The sequence below is a fragment of the Pyrgilauda ruficollis genome, unplaced genomic scaffold, assembly GCF_017590135.1.
Source record: "Pyrgilauda ruficollis isolate IOZ18807 unplaced genomic scaffold, ASM1759013v1 scaffold2, whole genome shotgun sequence".
In the NCBI taxonomy this organism is placed as follows: Eukaryota; Metazoa; Chordata; class Aves; order Passeriformes; family Passeridae; genus Pyrgilauda; species Pyrgilauda ruficollis.
Window position 1 is genome coordinate 19,981,250 of NW_024519206.1, and position 16,345 is coordinate 19,997,594.

Consider the following 16,345-nt stretch of genomic DNA (forward strand, 5'->3'; position numbering starts at 1 on the left):
GTATATGCTATCTGTAATTGTCTGTGTTCTCTGGGACTTAATGAAGACATTTTATTTGGATCCAGGACACTCCCAAGGACAATCTGAGTGTTCTGAGTTTCTAGTCCACTTCTTAAACCTGGGAAGCAGAGAGACACCAGAGAGAGCTTCACAGTCCTTGCAACACAAATGGTTAGTAAAGGATCAAAGCAGTTTTAGCAGAATCCCTGAGAATGCCTCCAGAAATCTCAGCAAAACAGCCCACCTATGTCAGGCCAAAACAAATGGACTGCCTCCCTTTGCTACCTCCTTACCACACATGACAACCCCAGACAAAAGGTTAAACGCATGTTTTCTGTATTCAATCTGTCCTCCTCACCTGAGAAATGAGCTACTGAATGACAGAAAGGCAACTGGGGCAGGGGTAAGGAAAAGACCTTGTGTCCATGCAGACAGACTAGGACAAAAAGTTCAGATTTCGCCAGAGAATACTTAAGTAGACAGGCAATCTTGGATTTTCTAAACTACAGGATGTTTTTCGTCTTAATCTCTGATATATATTCAGCTTTCTGTGAGTGGCTTCATTACACAGGAGGGGAAAAAATGGGAGGGGACGGAAGCTTTCCCTGTCGTTCTCCCAAAATCTTTTCATTATTCTGAGAATACCTTCTTGTTGCCTAAATCTCAAGGAGAACATTTCTCACTCACATAATTTTCCCTGTGGAAGAGGAAGATTTACAAACAAACCAAAGTACTAAAACACAAGAGAAAAATAAAATTCCTCTGATAGTGTCAGCTGTCTTGGAGTGTTTCATGGAATCACTCCACAAGTCTTTAGGTGAGAAGTGAATTTTTTTTTACAAAGAGCTGGCTGCCATAAGAAATACACAAGTGAAAGCATGTAATTCAGACAAATTGTATCAATGACCACTGCATTTTCCCACAAATCAGAGTAAGCTGTTTTTCTGCAAAATGACCAGTATCAACCTAGCACTGGTCACTTTGCCACTGGATGGAGGTGTCATGGCATCAGGGAGACATGACAGTTTTCTTCTTTTGCCTGTTGTGTTAGAGCTCCCTGTGAATACTCCATGTATCTGGGTAACACGTGACATTTTGTACAAAAACAACTAATAAGTGCTGGGCTCCCTCACCGTGATCCCTTTTCTTGAGTATTTTCTACTAACCATATCCTACTAAAAGCCATCTATTGAGACTTTGCTTTTACTGTCAAACACAACTCAATGGGACCAGAGAGTTGGGATCTCATGGAAAAATTAAAAGGAAGAGAAAAAGCAGCTTCCAAGGTTGTCTCCCCCACCTCAAGTTGCTTTCAGCAATCAAGAACCAAAAAATTAGAGAAGCAAAAGGAAGGAGTGCACAAATTCAAGTAAATCTTGGATGGCAGCTGGCTGCCATCTAGCCAAGCAGGAAGCACACAGTTCTATTTTAAACCACAGAATACAGTGCTGAGAGCAGTTTATAAAAAGAACTTTGTGGGAATCTATTCTTATGCAATTTTACTATAAAAATTACCTCGCAAAGTCATTCTTTTTTGTCATTAAACGTTACTCATAGGCAGATGTTGTTCTGTGGGCTCTTCTGAGTGGCAGTTTTCCTTACATTTCAGAAGGATCATTTTGCTGAATTTAACAGCTATAGCCCTGATCTGGAAAGCATATTTTGGTTATCAGGAATTTAGGCTCATTTGTGAATTTCAAGCATTCCAAAGAGCTCTGAAAATGTTGGTGCTAGCCATTAGGTCAACATAAGCAATCATAGGAAAATCCTATCAGTTTACTGCAACATAGGACACAAGTGATAAAAGGTGGGGTTTGGACTTCGAGTGAAATTAGTCTTTAGAAGAGAAAAGAACCATGTTGAATATAAATTACACATTCCAACATGAGTGCTTCAAGGAGGCACAAGTTTCTGTCAGAACATCTGGTTCTGGGAAAAATAACTCCAAATCTTTTAAAATTATTATTATATTCTTAAATGCTACTTTAAAGCATATGTCAGATTTGGGCAGATGTAGTTCAGGTTTGCTTGTTGGATGAGATGTTGCTAGCCATTGTCTTACCGGCCATTTTTTAAAAGCATACTGTCAGAAATCAAAACTGCAGCCAAGAAGCAGGTAAGCAGCTGCTGAAAAGCACCCTTGTAACACAGTTTCCAAAGCATTCAACACCTGCAAGACAAGCATTACAGTAAGAACATGCAGCAAAAGCTGTCAGAAATCAGGTCTTTGTTAAATAACTAAGAGTTATGGTGCTTACTATTCACATTTATTGCAAACTTAAAATGTTTCCTGAGTTTCTTAGAGTAGCATTCAGTACTTTACGTGCTACACAAGGAGATGAAGATTACAGTAAACCCTCAATAAATGTGTATAATAATGTAAACTTAATGCTATGCTTAAAATATATGAGCCACTTCTATGGTTACTTTCTTCTTGAGGGCATTTATAGCAGTACTTTCTGTACTTAGTATTTGAAACTTTGCTAGCCACCTAAAATTACATTAACATATATTACCACTGAGAACATTCAAAAATACCTTCTACTTAATTCAATAAAAATAGCATGTAAGTGTGGGTTAACAAAATGGCCCATGTATCTTGGAAGCAGTAATTTGCATTACAGAGTTGCAGAAGGTGCCCCTTGCCACTTTTGTTCAGGGTTTGCTGTGAAAATCACTGCTGCATCAACCAGCCACCCAGAAACCTGCACTGAAAACAAAACCATGAGATGTGATACCCTCATCCAAGAAAAGATTTACTGAATTATGCTTTCTTCAAAGCTTCATTTTCAAACTGAGAACTCTTATTTTAAACTACTGCAGTATTTGTGCTATAGTTGTGAAAGAAAACAACCCTATAGTTTTCAAAAAATGCACATATGTGTATGAGATGTTATGCTGTTTTATATGTGCACATAAACCGGTTGAATTTTGTACCTACAGCAGAATTAAGTGGCAGTTTTGAAGGCACACAGAAACTGGAGACTGATTTCCCTTCAAATGTAACTTCTCTCAGGATCCCTTGGGAACCTACCATTTACTTGAAATGTAATTAAATGTTTTAATAACTGAAAAGAATAATCCTGGCTTCTCTGCAACTGCTTAAGAAAATGAATGTTGCAGCAATCTCTGAATGTAGTTATCATATGTACTGTATTATCCCTAATTTATAATTTGCCATTTATTAAATAAAGGAAAATTATCATCTTTGCACATGCTCAGTTACTGCTAAACTACAGTCCGAAAAAAAAAATGAAAAGAAGCCATGTTTGTATAACTCATATTTTTCAGGTCTGAATGGGGGGCTAGTAGAAGGAAATATCAAAAATAATGAGCCAGGTTCATTCTTGACATAACCCACATGGACAAACAGTGTAATTTTAGTAGAACATTTGCTCTACGATTCCCATAGCAACCTTAATTCTCCCTGCCTGGGTATCTGGAACCCAGGATGACTCAGCCTTCACAGGAATACAAAATCAAATGCACAGAACAAAGTATAGTTTAGGAAGATGCTACTTATATGCACTCTTAGTGACCTCAAACATATTGCAAACACAAAGCAAAGGTTCAGAGATCAGAGAAGTATTCAGGTCATGTTTATGTAATGGTAAGAGTTAGTTTATAGCATTAGAATAATTTCCATCTCCTAATCCCCAAAGTGAGACAGTTAATGCTACTTACTGAATAATTTTTACAAGCACAGGTACATTTACTACTCTGGGAGGTACTAGACTGACACTGTCAGAGATTTAAGCATTCCATTTACTCCCCTAGGAAACATGTTTCTGTTGATCTTAGCAGGACTAACCTGAGACAGAATAAGCAAATATAGCAGAAGAGATGTCTACATCTCTTTGTCTTTGGAAGACAAACGGCTTCCAAAGAAACTGCCACAGAAGGTACCAAATAACTGCATCTGTTCTACATGCTCTCAATTCTGCTTTTCTCTCTGAGGAGCTGAAGGGCAGGCAATCACACAAACACTGCTGCAGGGCCAGAAGAATATTTATGCGTGCTCACACTGGTATTTTCACGCTGTTCAAGTACAGCAGGTTTCTAGAACAGGGGCCAACACCAATTCAGAAGAAAGTGCAGAGGTAACACCTGCCCCTTTTAGACCTCATGTTAGGTTTGAAACTGGTTTATACTGTTATAATGCCTCTAAACAAATCATAATGGCTCCTATTAAAACCCAGCTGGAGCAACCCTTTTGGTATCAATAAGCTCAGCTGCAAATGAGCTGTTAAATGTACCTGAAAAGTGTGTCTAAGCAGCAACACTTCTCAATTCAAAAAGTGTGTCTAAGCACAGTTAAACAGTAGTAGCTGTAGTGTAACTTACACTACCAAGTTCTGTGCCAAATAAATATGAATTTACTGAATTAAGGCTTAAGGCCTCATTCACTTTGTACTGACTTCAGTGGACACAAAGGTTTTCTGCCGTCTTTTCTTCTGCTTCAATTTTCTTCAAACCAAGAAGCATCCATTGTTTTCTGAGAAACAGCTGGTTTTGGTTTGAGTTCTTTTCCAAGCACTTTTACATTACCTGTTCAGAGTGGAGACATTCTTCTGTTTTTCCCACTCAGATAATTAAAGTGATAATTTTCTGGCAATGATTTTGCAGACAAATGGAAGTGTAATACATACAATCCATATAAAGTATAGATGCAGTGTTATAAGGATGTAACCTCTTCAGTAACATAACTCATTTTCTGATTAGCATCCATCTATAGTTAAAGACTACTTATCTTGTATCTGTTATGATGTACTTGATAGAAGATGATCAATAGGATGAACCTTTGCGAATTTCTTATGTATAGTGAGGGGTTGGAAGAAGATATTTTAAATACAAGTTCAGGAAAAACTGGAGAGCTATAACTAACAAGGCTACTCCTCTGTGTTCTCTCCCTTCCTTTTCCAAAATTGCCACTCACTGTACCACCGTATTCTTTCCTAAAATGAACAGAATACAGGACACTTGGATTTCAAAACTGCAACAGTATAACACTTTCTACAGTATCTATGAGAGATGAAATGCCTGGTCCGTCCAACTGAGAAATCTGTCTAGAGTGTATTTACTACACTGGTTTTGAAATGCAAGAATACTAGTTAAAAGAATCAACCACAAACTGCCAGAAAGAAAACATCACAAAGTACTTTTTTATACTAAAACATATTTAGAAAGAAAAATGGACATGATTTTAGGTAACTAGTTTTATATCTGACTAGCAAAGGCACAGCAACACAGACCTGAGCAGTGCTACTGTAGCTGAAGTGCACGGTTATCAGGTCTCCCCCAATAAAGCACCCACATTACCAGGCAAGAAAGACTGAAGTTAGCACAGTTCAGCAGCCCAGCCTACCTCCATACCATAGGTGAATATGATATCCTTTTCATCTCCTAAAAGCAAATATTTGATTTATTACTCACGCAGACCTAAAGGTCATCTTTGTTACAAAGCTAGCTCTCATCTTCCTGCACTCCAAAATTATAGTGAGAACAGCCAGTGAAAGCAATGATCTAATATACACATTTCTCCCCATTTATACAAAGTGATTTTACACAAAATTAGGCACACACGTTCAAAAACACTTAAATTGTTAAGAGGATTTTTAAAATGTTCTTTGTGCATACTTCACACTGTCTAAGCATGATGTCCTGTTCAAGGAGCTGAATCCTTTTTTTTTTTCCATGCGCCCTTATTGCACAACCCCACACAACCCCAACACTATGCCAAATATCTAGAGTTACAGCATTCTTTTTGCTAGGACTCACATAATTCCTTATCCATTGACCTTTTCAAGTACATACTTTCAGAGAAAAAAAAAGGAGGACAAAATATTGAAATAAAAAGCAAAACCTGACTTTTTTAAAGCTGCAAAGTAAAACTTGGCATAGGTCAAAAACCATCAAGATTTCCCCCACTACCAGTTTAAGCATTTACTACAAAGCTTTAACATCAATACACAGCTTAGTGTACATTTTCACATAAAGTTCACACCTGTAAAAGTCCTGCAAGTCTTAATGCTTCCCCCAGTGATTTAAGTACTGCATCTCCTTTGTCACCTACAATGCTGCCTGTGCAGCACTGTAATTCTGTGACACAACACACACTTCTCCACACACAACAGCATCCTTTTTTGCTAACAGTAGCAAGTCACAGTTCCTAACTTTGCTATCCAAATATTACAGTGACCTGAAGATATTCATTTCTCACTCCAAAAATCCTCAAAAGCGTTTTAGAATCATCTCTTTTTTTCCAGTACCACATAAAATTGCTACCTCACAAAATTGATGTTAAACCTCACTCCATGAAGCCCTAGGTGCAAGTCCTAGATTTCCCCATATTGTAAGGAAGGAAGCAAAGAACTATCACTTAGCTGCATCATTCCTGCAGGAAACAAATAGTAACTGTTTACATATGGAAAAGGACATGCAAGAAGCAGCAGGACTGTCATCTCATCAAAAAGCAGTCCTTTCCAAGTTCTAGAACTGCCAACTGGCACACAAAAGAGATGTTACACTGGTAGGCCTGTGAAATCTGGATCTCCCTGTACCAAATGTTCAGAAACCCATGCTGATGACTAGTCAGGATATCAAAAGTTGTAACAAATACATTCCAAAATGATCAGAAAATCCTTCACTGACTTTTTTAAATTGTGGGAAGAAATATTTATCTGGACTTCTTTTAGTTTTATTTCTCTAAATGTCTGTAAATAATACCAATTACTACAAAATCTTCACACACTTGGCTCTTCAACAACAATTGTAACACTGGCAGAGGCTGTACAAGAGTCAGACACTCTGTCAAAATAAGCACCATTCTGACCACTCAGTCACTATTATTTAGTTCAGTGACTGCTAGAATTTAATATGAAGTGTGATGTGGCCATTTGGCTTAACCTTCCAGTTGATTTTAACCACCTACAGTAAAGAAATCTGAAAGCATAACTCTTAATCATAAATATCTAAGCGGATAATAATATGCACAGTTTTAAAAACACAATTAAATTTCAAGACCACAGAGACTTAGTTTGCCATAAAATAACTTACTAAAAAATTAGCTCAAAGTAGCGCTTTAATGCTAAGTTATGGTCCAAATAAAGAGGTAGGATCTCTAATAATTCTGCATGAAGTGCAACACAATGCAGATCATTTCTCACAAGTTAATATATGGTTAATTTTAGTTTTGATGTAACATTCTATAAATCAGTGTGGACTTTATTATTAACACCAAGTTAATATAAGCAAAAATCTGATTTAAGAGATATTAAACAGAATAAAAAATTACATTATGATGAAAAGTAATGCTCCTGAGCTCCTTTACAATTCAACACAATACAAAAGTAGGGCAAGTATTAAAACATAATGTTTTTATAGCAGTCAAAAGCTTCATACTTATACTCAATTTTAACCTACCAAAATTTGGAAAATAGGTGAAATTCCAATTTCACAATGGAAACACTTATTACATGTGTCATTTTGCAAACCTAGACACCTGTATCTACTACATTTATATGATTTTGCTTATCAGTTTGGCGCTAAATAGACCTCTTTGCTACAATTAGTTTCATGCTAAAATTCTCTAGCCTATTAAAAATCAAACTAAATCAACCAGAACAAACCACATAAAGAAACATTGTTGTTTATTCTTACTGTTTTGCTTATTCTTATTATGAAGGGAAAAGAGGGGGGAAAGGACAATCAAGTATTACCGAACATCTTGCCTTATAAAAAATACAGGAGTATATTCCGCCCTATTTACAACGTGGAGGTACACCTCACTTTTCTCCAAATAATATGGCCAGATCAAGAGAGTTCAGAATTGAGAAGCAAGTTCTACACTTTCTCGTCTCAGGAACATTGTCCCAGCTAGCAAACACCAATGTGCCAAGTGAAGAATGCCCCTTTTTGCAGCATTATCTTCTTTCAAAGATCTCATATATAACATGGTAGCACTACCATATCATAACACTGTTGTGAAATTTAAAACACACATGCTTCCTCTCATTTTCCAGAATCAGATCAACTTTTTCCATTGACTAAACTACTGTATTTATAAGGTGCAAAATTAGCTAATGCAGTCCTATTTAGAGAACAATTTTAAAAAAACTAATTTGCATGTCAAAGCTTCAATGGCATCGCTCAATCAGGGGAACACTAACATTGATCTATAATCCTTTTGCAGTCTCTTCCCTTCATCCAGATCATACCAAACAAATTTCAAATAAAAAGCAAAGATTTGGGCATTGAGGAAAGGATTAACTCTCTCTCTCACTGTACTTTTAGCTCCTATGTTTCATTGTTTCAGATTAAAAAACAGGGTTAGAACAGATTTAAGCGCAGTTTTGTGAGGGGCTCCGGACATATCTCTTCATTGATAAATTTCACAAGGGAGGGTGGATCTAACAGTCACTGCTTGACTCATACAGGGATGGAACAAAGTCATTTCCTGAAAACACAGGTATCATATACCCAAGTCTATTTCATTCACTCTGGAAAATGGGGGAGAAGGAAGTGCACAGAGCACACTGTTGAAATAAAATCTCCTTCCTTAATCTGGAAAAAAGACTTATCCTTTCACAAGATGGAAACAACACCAGTTAAGCAGACACTTTTTATCACAAGACTGGAAAAGAGGGCAGAAGATCTGATTTCTCCACTGTTACACTGTTCTTTAGGAAGCAGCACACACACACAAAATATCCAACACATAAAAAGGTAAATTTCACACACTGTCTTATGAAATTTGCTTATGCATCATTCATCTTAGTACCATCTTCTCTCCCTGAAAAGCACTCATTTCTTTCAGCAATTACTGTATCTTCAATGTCTGAGGGGTTTTTTTCATTATTACTGCAGCCCTCTAAAAGGAACTGGTGCTGAAGCTGAGGTACCATTCACATCAAGCAAAACAAAATAATTACTTTCCATCATTACAGACTGAATTCCTGTAACAGTTACCTTTTTTGGAATGACATCACATTGCAATGCACTGAAAACAAGTGAGTCAGCAATTCACTGGCCTTCTCTGCAGGGATGATATCTGACCTCTTACTCATTGTTTTACTATAGGTTAGTATTTACTTCTTCCAGGTGTATTCTTTGCAACTGATGGCTTTTTCTCTTCCCAACTTATTATGATCAGCACATACACTAATACTCTCTTTCAAACAGCTTTCAGCCTTACTCAGCTTCATTTGACAAAATTGCAACCACTCCCACTGTTGACTTTATTAATAGGTTTGAGGCACGCTCTGAATTCAACCTATAGGAGCAAATACATTTAGCGTGCTAGGGGCAACCTGGGGGATATGATTGGTAGACAAAGACAGGATATTTTTATAAAAAATAGACAGATGTATGTATTCTCTAATGTAAAGAAAATGTAGATGACATTCAGACAGCCAGTTCTTCATTTCTAATGTTTACTAGAAGAAAAACAAGCATTCCTCCTCAGGATGTACAATTTAAGCCTTCATTCAGAGCACATCCCAAGAATTTATTCAAATTCTTAACATGAAAGACAAAGCAAAAAAGAGTAAGAGATGAAAGATTAAAGTGTGTTCTGTGAAAATCTGCCATACTATTTAAGCTTAAAACTCCATACTATTTTTGTTGTTGAAAGACAGCTAAGTCAGTACGAGTTAAATTTCTTAAACACTGGTACAAACAGGCTTTAAAAGAAACAAGATTTCTTCTTTGGTTTTCATGCGTTCAATACAGATGAACCATTTTTCTTCTGCAATGCCAGCAATATAAACTTGACACAAAGTTAAGACTACAGCAGGATAGCAACAAACTGCTGAGTGTGGGGAGCTACGCCTTTATTCACACATTCATCAGACTTATTCAAGTAGTTTTTTCCAGCTATATTTAAATGCTTCAGGGCCCACTTTCCAATCTGAAAGGTATTGCTGCATGCAGCTTCAAAGACATTTTCCTCCACTACTGCAACACCACTGCAAATTCCAGGAGCTGTTGCCTATCTACTTCACTTTCACACACCAATTTTAACATCAGCATTAAAAAAATTTGTATACACCTGACCTGAAGCTGAACTAGAACTAAAGCGCACCTCTTGCTCAGCAAGGGGATCAAAACAAAGCCATCATAAAGTTGGAAACAAAGAGAATCGTTAACTTGTCAGACTCAATTGCTTATTGTGAAGCAAAATAAGCACTTCCAAGTTACAGCAAAACAGCAAATGTTTCTCTCTTACCTCTCGGACTTCATGGAGTTGACCAGATCGCTGGCTCTTCGCTCTTCGAGCAGCTGCAGGTGATTTGTGATGTGTGATGGTGACAACAGTTGGCCCACTTGTATTCATGTATTTCTGGCCACTGGGAGATGCAGAATTAGCTGTCCCAGGCGGCAGCAGAGATGAGCTTCTACTTCGTGAGGATGAGATGCTCTAGAATAAGCAATAGGATTGTTATATCAGCAACCTTTACACAAGCAAAAATTTACAATTCAGGCAATACATTTGTATTGTTCTACTTTTCTCACAAACCTAAATATGGAGCTGTAACTGATTTATTCCTTCCAAGCCATATGCATGGCTCAGGAGATGTTCTTGGAAACATTAGAGCTACTGCCTTTGTTTCTTGGCGTGCCTGTAATTGGTGTTTGTAAATATCTTCACAAATTCTTACATAAAAATTAATATGCTGCTTAGTTCTTATAATCCTACTTTTTAGGAAAGCTTAGGAAAGATTTTGCAAACAGAATAACAACAATGCCAATACAAGTATTTTTCATTAAACCATTGACCTACAATTCACCAAACTGGTGCAAACAGCAAGGAAGAAAAAAATCTTAAAGTTTTCATTTGATGAACTTCTGAAACAGTGTAGTATTGCTCTCAACATCAGAGGAGGCTGAATTTTGGCAAGACCAATCCACACACCAATTAAATATTAACATTTGAAACAAAACTTGTCTTCAAGAAATCAACACGTTTTGGAGTACGCTTGGGATAAACCCAATATACAAAAAAAAGGCCAAAATAAATCTCCAATGGTATCTGCAGTATGAATACTTTTAACATACAATCTATAAAATCAGTCAGGACATTTGGTTTTTATCTAACCATCTGTCAGTGTTGCTATCTCAGTTTGCTCTCCACAGACCTCAAACACAAGTTATCCTGGAGGTCTATAGGACACCAGTTCTCAATCAAGCTCAGATGGCGCCAGATCACCATGGGACATCATATATAAAAGTGCAATATAAAAACGTCTTTCCCTTCTATTTGAACTGTTGATTGCATCTGTAAGGTTAAAACTGAAACAGAGTAACTTTTACCTCATGAAACACAAACCAATTCAGAGAGTAACATTAAGTAGCACTTTAAGACTGTGAAGAAAATACACAGCCCCATGAGTAAAACACCTTTTCACCTTTCCTTCATAACCTGCACAAATAACAATGGCAACCTACAACATTGCTAAGACAGTCACCATCAACACGAGGTACTTCTCTTGAGCATGCTACACAAAAGTATTCCTTGGGTATAATCTCTCTTCTTATACCTTCCATGTCACTTTTTGCAATTCTTTGGTAATCTTCAAACCAAGGTGAACAGGTTCCAACTAGCACTGCAATTGAAGTCAGGCCTCATGTTACCACCACACTGACTGTAAAGGACAAGGCAGATTATTTGGCACTGCCAAGGAGGAGGAGTGAAACAAGTAACACAATCCCTTTGCCACCGCCACACAAAACTAGACTTTAGACTTTTTGAAGGTTTAAAAAATGGGTTATCACATTGCCAGTGTGCAAAGAGCTACTAATCTCATAGAAATAATTATTACTCCATTGGTCTAGATTTAACATTTACAAATGCTTCCACAAATGATGGTCTGACTGTTTTTGAAATTAATATATTCTTTGCTACAGTTTGCTGTTCAGGCTAACAGCAGCCATGTAAAACTGAGTTTTCCCATTAGGTTCACTTAAAAAAAAAAAAAAAAAAAATATTCTGTGAGAGGTAAAGTTTTACTATGTTTTGATTTTCTTGAGGGAGAGCTATAGATCTGCATGTAACAAAAGCTAACACAAAACGTATATGGAAAAATCCATGCACTGGTTCAGACTGTGGGACCACAGTGCATTTAAGATGGCTTTTCCTAAGTTTTGCCAAGGTATGTAGCAGCTCACAGCAACTTCTGGTGAACAGTCATTTAGGGCATGACATTTGGGGAGAGAAAAGCAGAAAAAACCAGCCCATCTCTAGTTTCAGTAGTGGTTGGGGCTCAAAAAGACTGTCCTGTTACAGGGACACTAGGTAAACCCAAGTCAATACACACACAAGCACACAGCCTGGCAAGTGCTATCCATGGATCCACTGCCTGGTGTGCCTGACACTCAGCTCTGTTGTAGGGCAAGGCGTGGAGCTTTGTGATCTCCGGGGAGAGACCACCTCTGCCAGTGAGTCTCCGAGAGCCCTCTGCTTCCCCTTGCAGCACAGAAGAGTCACCAGTCCTATAGAGCTCATCCAGTCAGGGAGACTGGCAATCTGGAATTCGCACATACATGGTCTGTGCAAAGTATCAGCCCTAAATATATTGGTCTATGATCGGCTCCTACAGGTCTGTAAGCAAGGTCTCCTCACCTGTTTTCTGCCCCTTTACATCCTTCATCCATTTACAGTGACCCAACATTTCCAAACAACATGCCAGAAAATTCCACCAGCCCGCAACACAAATACTCTAGCACCTAAATTTGATATTATTCTTTAGAGGGCATCTGTAACACACAAACTTTAAATGAGCTCAGCACCAGGACCTCCGGCTACCCATGAAGCTATCTCTAGGCAAGGCCCCCTGGCAAACATAAAAATTTGCAACTTAAAACTTGCAAAATCAGTCACAGCCAGTATGCATGTGAATGGCAGTTTTTGGAACCACTCAAAACCTTTTCAAGTTGGACTCCCCTCCTCCACTGTCACAGAGAACAGAAGCAGAGTACTGTGCCTGCTGCATCCAAGAAAATGGGGGAAGCATCCAATTCCTTCTGACAGCTTCTTCCTGTCACTGCCAGAAGAGGACTCTCCAGGAATTGCACACTCAGCCCCTTAGGCACTTTTGAATTTTACAGCACATTGTCAACACCTATGTCCCAGCCAAATACTTGACTCCTCTTTTGCAGAATTTCTTGAGATTCAACACTGGGAATGACAAGCATTCTTTTTGCATTGACACACAGCTGTGCAAAAATCCGAATTTTCCATTTCTGTTAAAACGTGAAAACCTATGTGAAGTTTTCCACTGCTAAAAGCACTCTAATTAAAAATCATACTACAACAGCCATAAAAATCACTCTCACAGGAAATCAAAGCAATGACAGTAACTGATGGGCCTTTATGTCTAGTCCCCCCCTCTTCCTCCAGCACTGCTCCTATGACTGATCTGCCCCTCTAATTATTATCATATCTCATTTTCTTTGGTCTCGCTGCTTTCTGGCTCACAACTAAATAAATAAAAAGAGACCGAAAAGTCTGATGAAAGGAAAATGTAAGCTCTTCAACATTAGCAATGCACAGTGCCAATAATGAGCCAAGAAATCCACAAGCTGAAGCATCCCAAAAGGACTGCATATGTTCTTTCCTGAGGCTACACACCTTACCATTGCACCAACACTTCACCTGCTAATAAAATGAAATCAATAAAAGAATAATAAAGAAGCTAATAAAAGATTAATTTGCAACTTGCATTCATATGGGTTTTATGACCTAAAGCTAGCTAAAGTATGCTTAGCTAAAACAGATTTGGGTTAAGATTTTTATTTTAATAGCCTGTCCATCCCCAAGATAAAAAAGCAGTATAATGAATGCTTCCATTTGGATATCAAAAATCCTAACAATTAAAATAATGGAATTGCAGAACAGTAAGTTCGAACTATACTAATGTTTTCATGACTCATTCCCCCAGGAGATTGCCCTTCCTGTTCACAAAGAAGCTGAAGTGTTTTTCACCATTTACCAGAAGCAAACAATTTTGTTTATTTTGGAAAGTAAATGCAATTTTCCAGAGATCAATAAAATAATTTCTGAAGTGAATTGTCATATCTGCTTATGGTTGATAATCATCATTTTCACAGGCACTGTGCCACAGATGTTTTTCTCTGAATAATAATTACCAAAATGACACTCCTTTACTCCTCTGCACATACACAGCACAGAAAACCTACCCCTGCATGCAGCTTGAGTTATGGGAAGTCACACACTATCAGAAAGTAATTACAATTTTGAGACACCACCATTCAGTGTTTTAATTCCCATCTACTTCGTTTCCAATGCATCCTAAGTAAACAAACACCGATAAAAGATAAACCTAGACACAGTTCTGCTTCATTTACATTATAATCATCCACAAATATTAAAATGCAAATGACAGAATCTACATAATATCCAAACTTTAGCACTGTACAGGGACCAGCTTATGATGTTTTGCACATTTCTGTCAAGCACCACTCTATAGTACTAACTTTTCTGATAGAATATCATAGTGCTTCATCATCTTCAGTAAGGCAATATGAGTCTTTTTTTTAAGCAAGAGGCTATGATAATCACTCTATCATAAAATCTTTTCTTCATCAAGAATCACTGGAGCATGTTCAATCCTAAATTGATTTTCTTCCATTTCTGTGGAAAGATTTTAGAAGCAGCAAACAATTCTTATTTTCATGAAGCTTCCAAAGGGAGGAAAAAAGGTGTCAAATACACAACTAACAACAGCCAAGCACTGCTTCCCTATCAGCCTCACTACTGTAAGGATTTCAGTGCATATTTTAATTAGAAGTGCCGTTCTTTAGTTGACTTCTATAGGTCAGAGATGAGAAGAGGAAGCAGACAAGCATACCAACAAGAGGGAACACTTGAAGCTCAAAAGGCAAAGCAACTTAACATGCACAGAAGAACCAAAACAACACTGAAAAAGACTTGAAATTTTCACCAATTTGGCTTTATGAAAAGTTATCATGCAGATGTTAAAAATACCCAGCCAATGATCTGCTTAAAAACGTAAACGTATCTCTGTGGCCATTCATTACTAAATGTTTCACATTATAGCCAAACTGCTACTGCAGTTGACAATTGACAGGGGCAGGTTTGGACTTTTTCCCCCCACCATTACTCCAGGGACGTAAGCCAATAGAGAATCACAGACAGAGGCACACATTCCTCAGAGAGTTGGTCAGAGAGCTAAGCTCTTTTTAGTTGGATGCCATTTTTTCTACTTTTGATGCCCAGGTTAATACAGAACTGGAAACATGACAAAACCCACACAAAAGGTGGCAGCAGAAGGAAGGGAATTGGATTGCAATTTACAGCTGCAAGGAACCAGCAAATGAGTTCAGCTGAAAGATCAATCCACACCATTCAATTTTAAGCAGCTAGCTCACTGTGCAGCTCAAAACCCAAAAGCTAAAACAACAGAGAGTCTGTCTCCTTATTCTAACACAGACCTAAGCTGAAAGTTACCAACTGAGCACAGAAGTGACTTCACAAGATAAAGGTTTTGCTCCCTGTCACATTCCTGATACAGACACACTGAGACATACAAGGGTTATATGCAAATCCAGCAACCAATCCACACACTGGCATTAAGAGTTGGTTTAAAAACCTGTGTTTGTTTTCAGTAGTGCTTTTACAGCCAGCATCATTAAACAGTCAAGAAAAAAGGAGGATGAAACAGAAGAACTAAAAAGCTTATGACAATTTCTGGATACAAAATTATTCTTGGAAGTTACCAGAAAAATTACGCATAAGCCTACTCCTTCTTGAAAGCACTTTATATCACTGAATGCAAATTTGATTCATGGTTTAATTAAAGCTTGTACAAAATATTCACTTAGAATAGTTTAAAAGAGCCAGCAATCCTATCCAGTCATAGAAGATTTCATCCAATACAGTTGATTTGGCACTTATGGAGGTTGAACAATCTGTAATTAAGTGAAATGAGACTTGTATGGGAATACCAAGAACATTAAGACTATGTGACAGCATGGGAATTATTTGCCAGTGAACATTTTTACTGCTTTTTTTTTATCATTACCATGTAAAATTTAATTAAAACAAAGTCAGAAACTTAGCTTGTGTTACATCCACTTATTAACTGTACCGCTCACCTTTGGACCATTCATTAGCATGCAACTAAATTTAGCGTTTAGTATACAACCTTTTCTTTCTTTTTTCAATCACTTCTCTATTTAATTTCCTCCACCACTCCAATCCCCAGCTGAAGCTTTAAAAACAATCATGACAGCAAGTTATTAGGTAGCATTTTGAAGCAGGCAGTAGCTGAGAAAAAGAAAGGAAACTAATGCTGATCTAGATCCA

General features: G+C 37.6%; 1 protein-coding gene across 1 annotated transcript in view; it reads right to left on the reverse strand.

The window, feature by feature from the left end:
- The window catches only part of OSBPL10 (oxysterol binding protein like 10), a 110,252-nt gene that overhangs the window by 57,157 nt on the left and 36,750 nt on the right, over positions 1-16,345 (reverse strand). The window contains exon 4 of the mRNA XM_041466614.1: positions 10,226-10,417. Within this exon, the coding sequence (XP_041322548.1) occupies positions 10,226-10,417 (192 nt within the window). The remainder of the gene's footprint in view (positions 1-10,225; positions 10,418-16,345) is intronic.